Below are 14452 nucleotides of genomic sequence, written 5' to 3'. Positions count from 1 at the left end.
CTTCCTCAAACATGGCCCTCATCACGACCACACCAGTCGACGAAAAGACGGCATATCAGAGCCGATGGTCGGCTCCAGCATCATGAGGCTCAGCGAGTTGACTCACGCCGGGGAGGCAGTCCGTCCACGGCGATGTGGCCCGTGGGAATAGTCGTCTGTCCTGGGGATTGGTCCTACGCCAGAATGCAGCGAAGACCTGCATCTCTAGTGCCGTGCAGTCTGCATTCGGTCATGGGGCTTGAGACTCTCGCCACCACGACTGTCGCAGTGTCTCAGTGTCCCTGGCTCAGTCGTCCAAGTGCGGAGTGGCTCGCCGAACTAGTCAACGGGCCATTGGTTCCCGTGGCGGGCCTTTGGGGACAAAGGATAAGATGGGGTTTGCAGTGGGAGGATGGCGGCAAATCGGCTGAGATGGTGGATACTAAAGATGGCTCGCTGAGCGTGAGTGGTTGTGTGGCCCTTCCCATGCCATGTGCCATCAGCCTTCAGCCTTGGGGGCAGTGCTGCCTGGTCAAGGGCTGGTAGTCTGGGATCTGGAGATGCGGCGATGGAGTCGTGAGAGAAAAGGACTAGCTGACATCTGGAGAGGAGAGGAGAGGAGAGGAGAGAGGAGGGGAGGGCAGAACCGCAGTCCCTCGCTCCTTCCCTGGTTAGGCCTGAGAGAGAAAAAAGGATGAGCACAGCCGGCCAGTGATCCGACCTCGATAGTCTCGACAAGACCACGAGACCCGTGCATGCACAAGGCAGAACCACGAACAGAGGCGTCGAGCAGCTGGCGACCCATGCAGTCATTGCCTTTTCTGCGTCTCTGTACGGATGTGCCGCATTTTCATTGTCCACGCACCCAGAGACGTCATTTCCAGGCACACGGGATTTTTTATTCACCGCCACTGACGCATTGAGGCTCACTGCGTCGTATTATCTGGCTCAAATTTTGGAATCACATTTCTGCTTGAACCCTGATTTTCCGAACGCTTCGTCCATGTCGGCATCAAGAAGCGTCAATGCCCCGCTTGAACCATCGATGATGTGCCGAGTACCTATGTAGATGGGCCAGTATCCAGCTCTTGGCTTCCATCTCGGAGCACATGGCCGGTTGTTGCGATGCCAATGACAGCGGGTTCCTTGCGGCGATGAACCAAGGAACCTGCCTGGTGGGCAAATCTGGAGTCAAACAACCAGACCTACTACGTTCCCCGCCCTGTTGCCCTTTGTTAGCGCGTCACTTCTCTCTCCAGTCTTCTCAGTGCTCACCATCAACTAGGTCTATCGCCATCCTCCAAGCCGAATAGAGGGGATAGACGGAGCGCAATGGTTACAGTCACCGGACCACCTTCCCGCCAGACGGCCGATGCCATCGCAGCAAACAATCGGGCTGCCTCCCACTCCTGGTCCTGGCTTATCAGTCCGTCAGACGGCTTCATCCGCATTCCTCTCAGCCTTCAGCCACCGCGCGCCACAACACAGGAGTTGAAAAAACGGCCCCCATCATCTTGTATCAATTAGTACTACCTTTCTCAGAGTCCTACTCCGTAGACTTGCAGCATTGACAGGATTTCAAAGCACAAGCCACTAGGGCTGCGTGACGCGTTGCCCACTGCCATTGTTAGCATCTCCCGAAGGCCTCCGACTCGCAAATACGCACACAGGATGATGTTAGCCGTGGTCATTTTGCACTCATGCCGTCTGCCCGACGACTTTGCGGTAGGCGAAGGAACAGGCCGGGAATGAGTCCTGATTTGCTTGCAAAACTCAGGGCCGAGACATTGCCTGTGTTCCTTGCAGCGGAGAGGCAGTGCTGGCCTTGGTCGCATTGTGTCTGCAGCTAGATCAGACTTGCAGCACCAAGACGGCTTGTGTGGAGGTGATCAAGTGGCGCAATCAATCGTGCATCGCATATGTTGGCTTTGGTGAGAGAGAGTCTGGCGGTTTGCAATCTTGTCCTTGCCTCGTTGTTGCCGAAGTCGTACTGTCTAGAGCTTAGCCCACCTTGACGCCATCACCACGAAGAAGCATACCATGCCAGCGGCCTAAATCAGCATCGACCGACAGCCAACAGCCGTAATATCGCCCATACCTTGCTGTGTAACGCTCTTTTGCAGTTATAATGATAATATCTCAGCGCAGAAGAGGGTTTGCGATATGTTCAGATCAGAGGAAGGAATCTCCCAGTTCACGTAGCCAGCTCAACGCTCAACATGGCATACGACGACCTGTAAACCGGGTCGCAAGACTTGGTTGCAGACACTTTAGCTCCAAGTCTTGACAGCACTGAAGTAATAACATTTTAGCCGCCAAAATTCATCCTCACCCCGTCTCTGTGCACCGCAGACGTCCTTATTTGCTACCAGCTCCTCGGGACGGCCGCGACCACCTCTTCTTGTCGCGCGCCTCTCCGGTCCCCCAGCGGTTTCACGCTTGGCCGCTCCCAAACGGCCACCTAAAAATGGAAAATTAGCAAACGGCCTTTTTGCCCTGTTAGCCAGGCGAATTTCCTGCTTGGAATCTATTTCCCCACACGTTTACACAAGTACAGCAGTCGAATTGCCCGTTCCAATTGTGTGCGCGCGTGCTAAAACACCACGAGACTCGACTTCGCCCCGCATGTCAAAACTGCCTTCACGACGCATCGCTTGCTAAGCACACGCCCTTGATCCATCGCGGCAGGATAGCCCGCAAGCAGCCGTGTCCAGGCGGCGGTACATTGCCCAATGTGAGTTGTGAGCGGTAGCCTGGGCAGCTTGACAAGGGTAGACGGCTTACATTGCGTCAGGTCAGCAATTGTCAATCGTCAGCAGAGAAATTACGCGGTGACGGTGTTGAGATCATTTCTATTTCAAACGAATCATTTCCTTGACTATAGCCTACACACCGGAGGCAGCTTGCCATTCCCATTTTCGCCACCAGTCTGCCTCCCCCATGAGCAGCTGGATCTGGGCGTTCCCCCTTCTGGACCGCCAGGCAACATGCTTCTCTGGCCCTTTGTCAAAGTCGAAAAAGGTTGCCTTTTTTGACTTTCTTGGAAGTTGTGTGGGCAGAGGGCGTACAGTTTGCCGGCGTTATCTGTCTGCCTGTGGAACAGGAGCCGCGTGGTCTTTGTCAACTGGCTCTCGACAGGCTGGGCAAGAATGCCTGAATGCCCAAGAATGCCGTATCAAGGAGCATTTTGTTCTTTTGATATCGTAATGATGAAGTAGGAGAGCAATGGTCTCTCATATCTGGGCGAACGTCTACTTGGTTGCCGCCGCCTTGATCGCGAGGCAACTTGCGAACCATGCCCGTCCACTTACGTCACATGGACACTGGCTTGCCACGACTTGGCCAAGAACATGAATCACATGTCAAAGAATCAGTTGAGCTGTCACTTGTTCTCTGCCTTTACCTCCACAACAAGGTGGCCTCGCCATATACCTCCCTCTCCCGGCTCATCTCCCGGCTCGCACCCCTTCCGCCGCCTTCCATCCCAGTGCGGACTTGCCTTCCGCCGGGCTTGTCAGTGTAAAAGAATCCTTACATATACCTAGTTGTCAATAAACTTTGCTAGGACTGTTACACTGTTGATTCTTATTATTACAGAGGAGGCAATGAGCCTTGTGCTTTGGCATATCTCAGACTCTTTGGTAATAGGAGGAATCCCGAGAAACCTACTGAGCTGTGACCAAAGTAGATTAATAATAGTTGCGGTTTCTTACATGTATTCTACTACATGTATTTCGCGTACATTTTGCAATGTGAAAATCTACCATCTCGGGCCCTCTGTTATTGTTACACGGCAAAGGCCCAACAGATCGTGAAGCCTAACAAAGGGGCTTCACCGATACAAGACTTATTAGTTACACGGCTAGAACATATGCCCGGGCAACAGCCCTAGACCCAGGCGTTCCTTTTAGGTATATATAGCGGTTACTCTTCCCTTTATTCCTCTTAGCAACTCAAGACCTTAGAGATCCTTCGAGATTATTATTGAATTGAGCCCTTTCTGCTCCAAGCCCTTAGTAAAGCCCTTGTCACATACTCGGCGCGAATCTGAGACCTCAACGCCGATGAACCTGTCCCAAGACGCGTCTTTTCCCCCTCGTACTGCCAAGTATGTGTCAACACCGCATGCTGTAAAATTAAACTAAGATGGTCTCGGCCTGTTTGTCCATCTGAACTACTATGCTGGTATGCTCGCCGAATGCATGTCGCAAGCGCTGTTTAGGATGGCATTTGACTCTTGCCATGCAATGAGTACGGAGTATTGGGATGAGGGATAGGATGAGGATAACATACTTGTAGGGGGCCATGAGCACGCGGAATAAGTCGCCCAAACAGCCTCGGTCTATCTTCCGTAGGATAAGTAGTACGCATCCCAAGTCTGCTTTTTATTTTATTGTATGTTTTTTTTTCAAACCTCCTAGGATATCTGGTTTCAATTTGCAGCCTTCACTCCTTGCTTATAGTTTTGAGCCATCTAGCTAGAACACAATTGATACTACTAATCTCACTGGGCAACATGGACGCAGCGCCAGATTCCGCCAAACCGGTAGCCATTATTGGCATGGGATTTCGTCTCCCAAGTGGCATCTCAACAGACGCCCAGTACTGGGATCTCCTAATAAACAAGAAGAACGGTAGATGTAGGGTTCCAGCAACGCGATACAATGTTGACGGCTTCAGCGGCGGCAAAACGCAGACCCAGTTCCTTGCCACGGAGTATGGCTACTTTCTGCAGACGGAGCTTTCCAACATTGACCCGTCCTTCTTCTCCATGAAGCCGGCCGAGGCGACGTTGCTGGATCCTCAATTGAGGCTGCTGTTGGAAGTTGCCTGGGAGTGTATGGAGAGCGCGGGCCAGACGCACAAGCTTGTTGGATCCGACACTGGCGTCTTTGTCGGCGTTTTTGGGGAAGACTGGCACAATATGCTGCATCGAGACGACCTGATGCCCAACACATGTAGAGTGCTGAGTGCGGGCGATTATGCGCTATCCAACATGCTGTCCCATCAGTATGACCTCAGGGGTCCGAGGCAAGTCGACGAGTGCCGCGAGTTGTACCGACTGGGGGTAATAACTAACCTTTCATTTCATGTGTTAGCATGACAATACGAACGGCCTGTTCGTCTTCCCTTTCAGGACTTCACATTGCTTGCCAGTCTCTCAACAGCGGCGACTGCTCGGCGGCGATGGTGTTGGGTTCGAGTCTCATCATGGACCCGTCCATGACCTTGGACATGTCGGCACAGGGTGTCCTTGCCCCCGATGGTCAATGCAAAATATTCGATACCCTCGCAGACGGCTTTGCACGCGCAGAAGCAGTTAATGCTATACTACTCAAGCCCCTGGAAGCGGCTATCCGGGATGGTGACCCGATTCGAGCTGTTATTCGCTCCACGGCCGTCAACTCGGACGGCAAAACACAGCATGTGGGCACGCCCAGCGCCGAGGCCCAACATTCCTTGATATTACGAGCCTATCAATCGGCAGGTATCGACGATCTCTCCAAGACACCATTTGTGGAATGCCATGGCACGGGTACCATGAAGGGTGATCCAATAGAAACGACGGCCGTGGGAAAGGCTTTTGGTACCCGGGGGACCTACATCGGCTCTGTGAGTAAAGTAAGATTCATGAGAGATTATGCCTTCTGACAGCCTTCATTGTAGGTCAAGCCAAACTTGGGCCATGGAGAGGGAGCAGCAGCCCTGACAAGCGTCATCAAATGTGTCCTGGCACTGGAGAATAAGACGATACCACCTAATGTCAATTTCGTCACACCAAACCCAAGAAGTAAGTTGGGAATACACCAGTACCTTGTCATTCGTTGCCTTTTAACATTGTGACAAAACAGTTCCTTTTGAAGAGTACAATCTTCAAGTGCCGGGAGAGCCTGTTCCTTGGCCGGAGGGCCGGTGCCAGAGAATCAGCATCAATTCCTTCGGATTTGGCGGTGCCAACGGGCATGTAAGTCATTCGTTCCAAAGAATTCACGAGTCTTGCTGCTGAGTTGTTGAACCTCTTTCAGGTTATTCTCGACTCTGCTGCTTCATTTGCGGCCTACTGCGGCGCTGCCCGTCAACGGTACAGCAGCTCAGACAGCGATAGCCTCGAACATGGGCTCTCGCACTCGGACGAAAATTTTTTGAGCCTTAGCCTACCTGCCAGCGTCTCTTCCCAAAGCTCTGACTGCGACTCTACTGTCCCAGAGGTACGTTGCAGGAGATTGCATCCCATGCATATTGTCTGTGTCAGATGTCAACGATTTCTAGGAGTTCCCGCGCATCGTTGTCCTTTCTGCGCGTAGTGAAGAGTCCATCAAGAGACGAATTGCGGCGTTTGAGGCTTACATGACAAACTCGCCGCCTGCAATAAATGATATCGCCTACACTCTTGGGATGCGGACAGCACACATGTCTCATCGAGCGTTTGCTATTCACCACAACGACATTCATCAGGCACTGCAATTCAGCGTCGGAAAAAAGATTATCACAGGAAAAGAAAAGGAGACCAAGGTTGCCTTTGTCTTTACCGGCCAAGGCGCGCAGTGGTCGGGCATGGGAAGGGAACTCGTTCACTCCTCAGCGACGTTCCGCGAGGACATACGAAATATGGACAAGGTTTTGCAATCGTTACCTACGGCACCGAAATGGACATTGGAAGGTAAATTTGCTCCAATTACATGTTTAGACGTGTTCAAGACTGACGAAGCTGACGTGCAATAGATGTTTTATGCCGTGACGATGAAGCAGAAACACTGTCCTGTCACATTGCTGAACTTGCGCAGCCTCTTTGTACCGCCATCCAGGTTGCCTTGGTGAATTTCCTGAGAAAATGTGGCATCAAGCCAAGTGCTGTTGTCGGGCACTCGAGTGGCGAGATCGCCGCTGCTTACGCAGCCGGAGCAATCGACTATTCTGAGGCCATTCTGTGCTCTTACTTTCGCGGCCTCGTAACCACCAAACTACAATCCGATGGGAGCATGGCTGCCATTGGGCTGGGACGGGACCATGTGACGGCTCATCTCGTAGATGGTGCGCAAATTGCGTGCGAGAACAGCCCCAAGAGTGTGAGCATATCGGGCAATTCTGAAGCCGTATGCAAGACTATGGAGAATATAGAGGCCGTAAACAAGGACACGTTTATGCGAAAGCTCAAAGTCCAGGTTGCGTATCATTCCCGTAAGAATAGCTGATGAATCTGGTCAGAGGCGCAAACTAACAAAGTCACAGCCCAGATGAGCCCAGTCGCCACCAAATATGAGGAGATGATGAAACCATACCATACTGGCACCAAAGCTTGGAAGTGTCCATTCTACTCCTCCCTGTATGGCAAGCTTGCCGATCCCAAAATGGGGCTTGGTCCATTGTATTGGAAAGACAACATGGTGTCTCCAGTACTCTTCTTTTCTGCGACACGCCAACTCCTCGACGACCTGCCCGAGATAACCGCCATGGTGGAAATCGGGCCACATCCGGCTCTCCAAGGGCCTGTACGCCAAATCATCGAATCCAAGTCTCCGCAGCCATCCGTCACTTATCTTGGTACGCTTGTCAGAGACAAACCCGCACACGATGCCGTTCTCACCACGCTAGGCCGGCTGTATACAATGGGCCATGATATTGACTTTTCCTTTCTAAACCCTGGCGGTTCTGTGGTGGCAGATTTGCCACGCTACTCTTGGGACCACAAACGATATACGTGGACAGAGAGTCGTCTTTCCAAGCACTGGAGAATGCGGCAGTTTGCTCATCACGAGCTGCTGGGTATACGTTGCACGACGCCGTCCGAATTCGACGCAACATGGAGAAACGTGTTCCGCCACTACGACATCCCGTGGCTCAAGGACCACATGCTGAATTCAGACATTGTGTTCCCGGCGGCTGGCTATGTCGCAATGATGGGCGAGGCCATACGGCAGCTCCTGGGCTCGGAAGCGTACATCCTCGAAGATGTCCTTGTCAAGGCGGCCTTGATAGTGCCGGAGGCAGAGCCGGTGGAAATAATGACAACCATGCGTCCATTTAGACTCTCTGGATTGAGTAACTCGTCTACCTGGTACGAGTTGTCCATTTGCTCCTTGTGCGCCGATACATGGGTTGAGCACTGCGTCGCCCGCGGCAAGGCCAGGAGCGAGGGCGGAAACGGCAACAGCAAACAAACAACGACGGCACCCCTGCAGCGCCAGGTGAATGAGGACTGCTTTTATAACCGGCTCCAATACCTCGGTTTCTGTTATGGGCCGCATTTTCGGCGACTGCGAGAGCTTACAGCCGACACCGATAGGCAGCACGCTGTGGGTGCTGTGACTGACACAACGAACAAGAACGAAGCCTTTTACGCGTTGCATCCGACCACGATCGACTTGGCTCTTCAACTAAGCGCTTTAGCTGCCTGCCAAGGTATCGGGAGACGTCTCGACATACTAGCTGTACCCGTGGAACTGAAGCACATCATGGTGTGCCCTGGCGGGCCGGAGCTTGTGCTTGACGCAGTCACGGACACGGACAACAACACGGCAAGCATCTTGGCCATGTCAGAAGACACGGGGAAAACCGCTTTGGAAATTCGAGACGGCAGGTTTCTGCCGTTCAATAACGGCGGTCTGCAGAAACAGGAGCCCCTTCATGCGGCGCACGTGGAGTGGCTACCGGATCTGGACTTGTACGACAAAATCGACTTCGCGAGAACAAATGGCAACAGCAGGAAGGTGAACAAGACGCTGGACCATGCTACCGCAGTTGTTGTCGTTCAAATGCTCCACGAGCTGGACTCGCTCGGAATTGACGCCGCAACAACGCCAGGCGACCTCCCAAAGTATATCGCTTGGTTGAGGGAGGAGAAGAACAAGTACACCCAAGACGAGGAACTTGCAAGTTTATTTTCCCTCTCGTCCAAGACGAGAATAGAGATGCTCGACTCCCTGCGGAGACAAGTACAAGACGACGACGATGAAACCAGTCTTGCCTTGGCAAATATGTATGTCAGGCTCGCCACGAGTGAGAACATTGCGGCGATTTTCACGGGAAGCATCAAGCCCTTGCAAATATGCCTGGATGACAAGGGGCTGGAGAGCTTTTACGTCAATGGCCAGAGTCTGGTCTCGCCCAGGGATTTCCTCAGACTGTGCACTCATTCCAAGCCGACTCTGTCTGTTCTCGAGATTGGCGCGGGGACAGGAGCGACCACGGAGGCCATGTTGCAAGGTCTAGTGGCCGAGGATGGGAGGCGAGTATACTCCAAATACGTCTTTACTGACATTTCCAGCGGGTTTTTTGTCTCTGCCAGGGATAAATTTGCCAAATGGGACGGTGTCGCGTACCAAGTGCTTGATATTGAAAGCGATCCAGCTGCGCAGGGCTTTGAGTTGCAATCATTCGACCTTATTGTTGCTTCCAACGTAGGACAGACGATGTTGAAAACAAAGAGGCCCTGGTATCACTGACATGGCTTACAGGTATTGCATGTGACATCTAATCTTCATAAATCATTGCTCAATGTCCGATCACTGTTGAAGCCCGGAGGACGGCTAATCCTCCAGGAACTGGTAGCGCGTGAGAATACATGACTATCGCTCTTTCTTTGGCGACGCATTCTAACTGAATTCTATTACAGCTCCCAACTGGCGATGCATCCCTTTCCTCACGGCATGTTCATCCATCTCTATATTCCTTCATGCCTTTGCACTAACGACTCCCGTTCCGCGTGATAGGGCCTTCTACCGGGATGGTGGGCAGAGAAAGAAGACAGTCGCGAGGCAGGGCCCCTAGTTTCCGTCCAACGATGGAATACGGAGCTCCTTTCTGCCGGGTTCAGCGGCACAGATATTGTCAAGCTCGACGATGAGCACCCTTACTCCATCACCGCTCACATGACCAGCACTGCACTCGCCGAGGTGAAAGAACCGCTGGGGTTGACGTTTCTCTACAGGCAGGTTCGGCATGAATTTGCTTGTAAACTGGCCGAGAAGCTTCACCTTCTGGGTCACCAAGTGCAGTGGGTGCAGTTGGGCTCTGAAGAGAACGACACAAAGGCAGAGTCTACTGGCTGTGACATCATTTCCACTATAGAGCTGGAGGGCAGCTCGTTCATGGACGACATTTCAGAAGCCGACTATGGACACATGATGAAGCTTCTTGCCCGCCACAAACGGGGAATTCTCTGGTTGACTCGACCGGCACAGTTTGCCTGCGAAACACCCGGCTATGGCGCCACCACGGGACTGATGCGATGCGCCCGCACTGAAGTTGGGCTGGACTGCTGGACAGCCGAGATTGAAGACTTGGATGACACTGCTTTAGATTCCGTCTTTGCGCTTTCTCGCAAGTTCTGCCAGCGAGGACCGATGGATCGGGGCGTAGATGCCGAGTATGCCGTTCGGCGCGATGGTGTTGTATACGTTCCTCGATTCCACTTGGAATCGACGGAGAACGAGCTCCAACAGCTATCCGGCGACGACGTTGCCAAGCAGCTAGTCATTGGGCAACTCGGATCGGTCGATACGCTCCACTGGGTAACACATACAGAACATTTGGACCTGGCACCCGACGAGGTAGAGGTGGATATTCGTTTTGTTGGGTTGAATTTCAAGGTTTGTAGCTGCAATATCCTGCTTACTATGATTTGGCTGACACGACCTTTGCTTTGCAGGATCTTCTTACAACCATGGGTATTCTTCACGGCCAGAAAGATTCTCTCGGTTTGGAATGTAGCGGCGTGGTTACTCGCAAAGGATCAGCCGTCGATACTGTCAATGTCGGCGACCGCGTTTGTGCCATGGGCTCGGGTCTGATAAGAACGCGGAAATGCTTTCCTTCAAAGCTCATCATACAGATCCCAGATGACATGACGCTCGAGCAAGCTGCCACGTTGCCAGTCGTGTACGCAACGGTAGTACATGCAATTGTCAACATTGGCCGCCTGCGAAAAGGACAGGTGAGACAATGGGCGGCGGCAGAGAACTCATAATGGCCTTTAGATACGGTACCTGACACACGTTAGTCCATTTTAATCCATTCCGCGGCCGGTGGTGTAGGCCAGGCCGCCATCTACATGTGCCGAGCTATCGGCGCCGAGGTCAGTATCCTTCTCAAGGTGTAACTGTGTGCTTGCCTAATTTTTTCCTAGGTTTATGTCACCGCCGGGACAGAAGAGAAGGTTCAGTTTCTCATGGAAACGCATCAAATTCCCCGTGAACACATTTTTGACTCGCGGAGCGACCGTTTCCTCGACGGCGTCATGGGAATAACCGACGGCAGAGGAGTTGATCTGGTACTCAACTCATTGGCAGGTGATCTCCTCCAAGCCTCGTGGTGTTGTGTTGCAAAACACGGCAAGATGCTCGAAATCGGAAAGCGAGATATACTGGAGCATGGGAGACTCGCCATGGACATGTTTCAAGGCAACCGAGCATACTGTGGCATCGATCTCTCTGCCATGGACGAGGAGCAAGTTACCGAGTAAGTCACCTTTTTCTCAGCCTACGACTTATATCAGCTAGCTCACGCCCTATGGCAGGTTGATGGGCCAATGCTTCAACCTGAGATACAAGCAACATCTAAAGCCCATCGAGCCTGTTCAAACCTTTGGGCCGGACCAGATTTCTGAAGCGTTCAAGCTCATGAAAAAGGGTCACCACATGGGCAAGTTGGTCATAGCCATTCCGGAAAACGGGTCGAAAATACCAGCCAAAACCTCGGACAAGTCAAAACTGTTTTCCGACAAGCCCACATATCTCCTGGTCGGCGGTCTTGGAGGACTCGGCAGAGAGGTGGCCCGGTGGATGATAGAGAAGGGGGCCAAAAGCCTCTGCTTTCTATCTCCCTCTGCTGGTAGCAATCAGCATGCGGCATTCATAAAGGAATTGGAGTCGCAAGGGTGTAGAATTACGGCCATAGCAGGAGATGTCTCAGAGATGCAGGATGTCGAGAGGGCCATCAGCGCGTCGCCATCACCGATTGGAGGCGTCATGCAGCTTTCTATGGTGTTGAGGGTGTGTTTTCATGAGTCAAACAGTTGTGCAGCTGACAGCTAATCTTTTTCATAGGACTGTGCCTTGATAGAAACGACATACCAGGACTGGAAAGCCGTACAGAATCCCAAGGTCAAGGGAACCTGGAACCTGCACCGCGCTCTTATCAACACCAAGCTTAAATTCTTCATCTTGTTCAGCTCCATTGCAGGTCTACTCGGGCATCCTGACCAAGGAAGCTACGCCTCGGCAAATACATTCCTCGACTCATACTGTCACTACCGCCACGGGCTGGGGCTCCCTTGCTCAGTCATCGATCTCGGCGGAGTCGACGGCATCGGCGCCCTCGCTGTCAAGTCCAACAAAATCAGCCATTTCAACTCGTTGGGCTTGTTTCTTCTTCAGCAAGACCATGTGATGGAGGCTATAGAAATCGCACTGCACACGTCTGCCCCTACGTCACTGACAGTATTGCCCAGGCCTGTTGGTGGGTTTACTTGGAAGCCTCAGATCGCCATCGGGCTCGCCTCTGCCCGCGCATCCTCAATTCCTGTAAACCTACAGTTATTCAAGTCTGATGTGCGTTTTGGCGAATATGTCAACCTCGCCGTCGATGAAGATCAAAGAGAAGTGAAAAAAGAAGCAATGTTGCGCGAAGTCCTTGACCAAGTTGAAGCTGATCCATCGGTGCTCGACACCCCGGGCACCCTAGATCGACTCTCTTTGGCCATTGGCAGCACACTTTTTGAGTATCTGTCGCTGTCAGAGAATGAAATGGACATCCACGCACCACTTGAATCTATTGGTGTAGATTCGCTCGTGAGTATTGAGATCCGTAACTGGTGGCGGAGGACGATCGGATTAGAGATAACTGCTTCCGAGATTGTGAAGGCGGGCAGCATTGAGGGACTGGGTAAGTTGTTAGTTACAGGTCTAAGGAAAAAGTACAACAAGGGGTCAGATCTGCCATCAGATGCTGCAAACAAGGCATCATCTTGACAATCTCTTTTTACGTATACTACTAATGAGTAAAGCGTATAATTTAATAGATGCTGCGAGTCTTTCCGTGTATCCGTGTATCATGACTCCGCCACATAATAGAACGGAGTACCAAAAGTCTGACTGCTCAACGCTCAGCAAGGGGCACATGGAGTTATATATCCAATTGCATTGCATTGTGAGCCATCTCGTGAACGTTGCTCAGCACTAACGCTACTTGATGTACAGAGTATGTGTTCTCTAACAATCTTGGGCCAAATTCTCTGTTTTGTTACGAAAATGTAAATGGAACAGTATTAACTCCCATGGGGAACCCCTATTTAAATTTAAAGTTAGTTCCCTGTCTAATATTATAACCGTACTATTTGCAATGAATAGTGTTAATAGAAAACCGCATATAAAACCCGGACATGTTGGTTCGGGACTTATATCCCTATAACCCAATATTATATAGTTATATAATACCGGACAATAGTAGGTTCTTCCCGTTCACACAATGTACCTAGGCATTGCGAAAAACATAGGCACGACGTACAATCTCGATGCCTGTTTTAACCATCTCAGGTTCTGTATATACTCTGGGAGGCGCTGTTTCCCCCGCAGAGCTGGGCAGAGGTGGCAAGTTGAATCTCAAAGCTCGTCCTTGTTGTACAGGGCCAACACGATGAATTGGGGTTCCAAATGTGGCATGTTCCGATCTCCTAGGTTCCCGCCTGCACAACATATAACATGATGCCATTTATATCCTCTCCTCAGACAGGATCTTATGCAACCACTCCGTATCATCAACCTCCCCTTTCAATGCAATAGATGGACCTAGTCTCTGGAAAAATGCAGACTCAAATCGTTGCGGATAGTAGCCAGCGTACTCCCAGTTGATAATGGCGTTAATCTTAAGAGTCCTAGGAGCAACAATGACATTATTTGTGGAAAGATCATTGTGACAAAAGACGAGATTATTTTCTCTCCGCGGCTTCATTTTCCAGGGCCTACCATCAGAGTATTGCATGATGCGGTATGGAGGCATAACCTATTTGCCCGTTAATTATTACATATGTAGCAATTAGGCTACTAGGAGAGTTCTCACCAAACCGCTAGGACCGCCCCAGATATGATGTGTCAAATTGCTTAGGGCCTTCATATGAATGCAGAGCTCTTTGGCAACCACCTCCCGCTGCTCTTCATCAAGCCAGCTCATAGCAACTCCTTCAACGTACTCTGTAATGAGGTACGCGGCACCGTCGTCTTCAAAGCAAGCATGGAGCTTAGGTATTGGGATGTTGGTTTTATCTGCAAGATGGCGAAGGCAAGCGCCTTCATTTAAAACACGCTCAAGGCTAAATAGCGGTATGGGCATATAGCCGTCCTCCTTCTGCCATTCACTGGGTCGTAGACTTCGCTTGATCCAAGTCTGTCCGACTCTGTAGTATTTCATATCGGTAGTAATTTGAAGACAATTCTCTTCGCGCTTTTTATTTAGTTCTGCGTTGGTGGGAGGTGACATC

The 14452-nt window shown here is 51.4% G+C and overlaps 2 protein-coding genes across 2 annotated transcripts; one reads left to right on the top strand and one right to left on the bottom strand.

The window, feature by feature from the left end:
• Positions 1 to 4495: 4495 nt before the first annotated feature.
• gloL_0 (Highly reducing polyketide synthase gloL) lies at positions 4496 to 12947 on the top strand (the record flags this gene model as incomplete). Its single annotated transcript, XM_066129793.1, has 16 exons — positions 4496 to 4989; positions 5079 to 5592; positions 5647 to 5770; positions 5832 to 5944; positions 6006 to 6188; positions 6250 to 6640; positions 6703 to 7158; positions 7210 to 9377; positions 9435 to 9531; positions 9593 to 9624; positions 9690 to 10568; positions 10628 to 10912; positions 10979 to 11053; positions 11105 to 11436; positions 11495 to 11969; positions 12024 to 12947. 16 exons carry the CDS (start codon positions 4496 to 4498, stop codon positions 12945 to 12947), a joined length of 7542 nt encoding a protein of 2513 aa, XP_065985775.1.
• A 739-nt stretch (positions 12948 to 13686) lies between these two features.
• G6M90_00g017060 (uncharacterized protein) lies at positions 13687 to 14451 on the bottom strand (the record flags this gene model as incomplete). The annotated part of the gene is made up of 2 exons (XM_014693338.1): positions 13687 to 13977; positions 14035 to 14451. The coding sequence occupies 2 exons, from the start codon at positions 14449 to 14451 to the stop codon at positions 13687 to 13689; spliced, it is 708 nt and encodes a 235-aa protein (XP_014548824.1).
• Position 14452: the final 1 nt, after the last annotated feature.

Source organism: Metarhizium brunneum, chromosome 1 (genome assembly GCF_013426205.1).
Source record: "Metarhizium brunneum chromosome 1, complete sequence".
Lineage (NCBI taxonomy): Eukaryota > Fungi > Ascomycota > Sordariomycetes > Hypocreales > Clavicipitaceae > Metarhizium > Metarhizium brunneum.
Note: the sequence above shows the minus strand (reverse complement) of the source record. Positions and strands in the feature narration are given on the sequence as shown.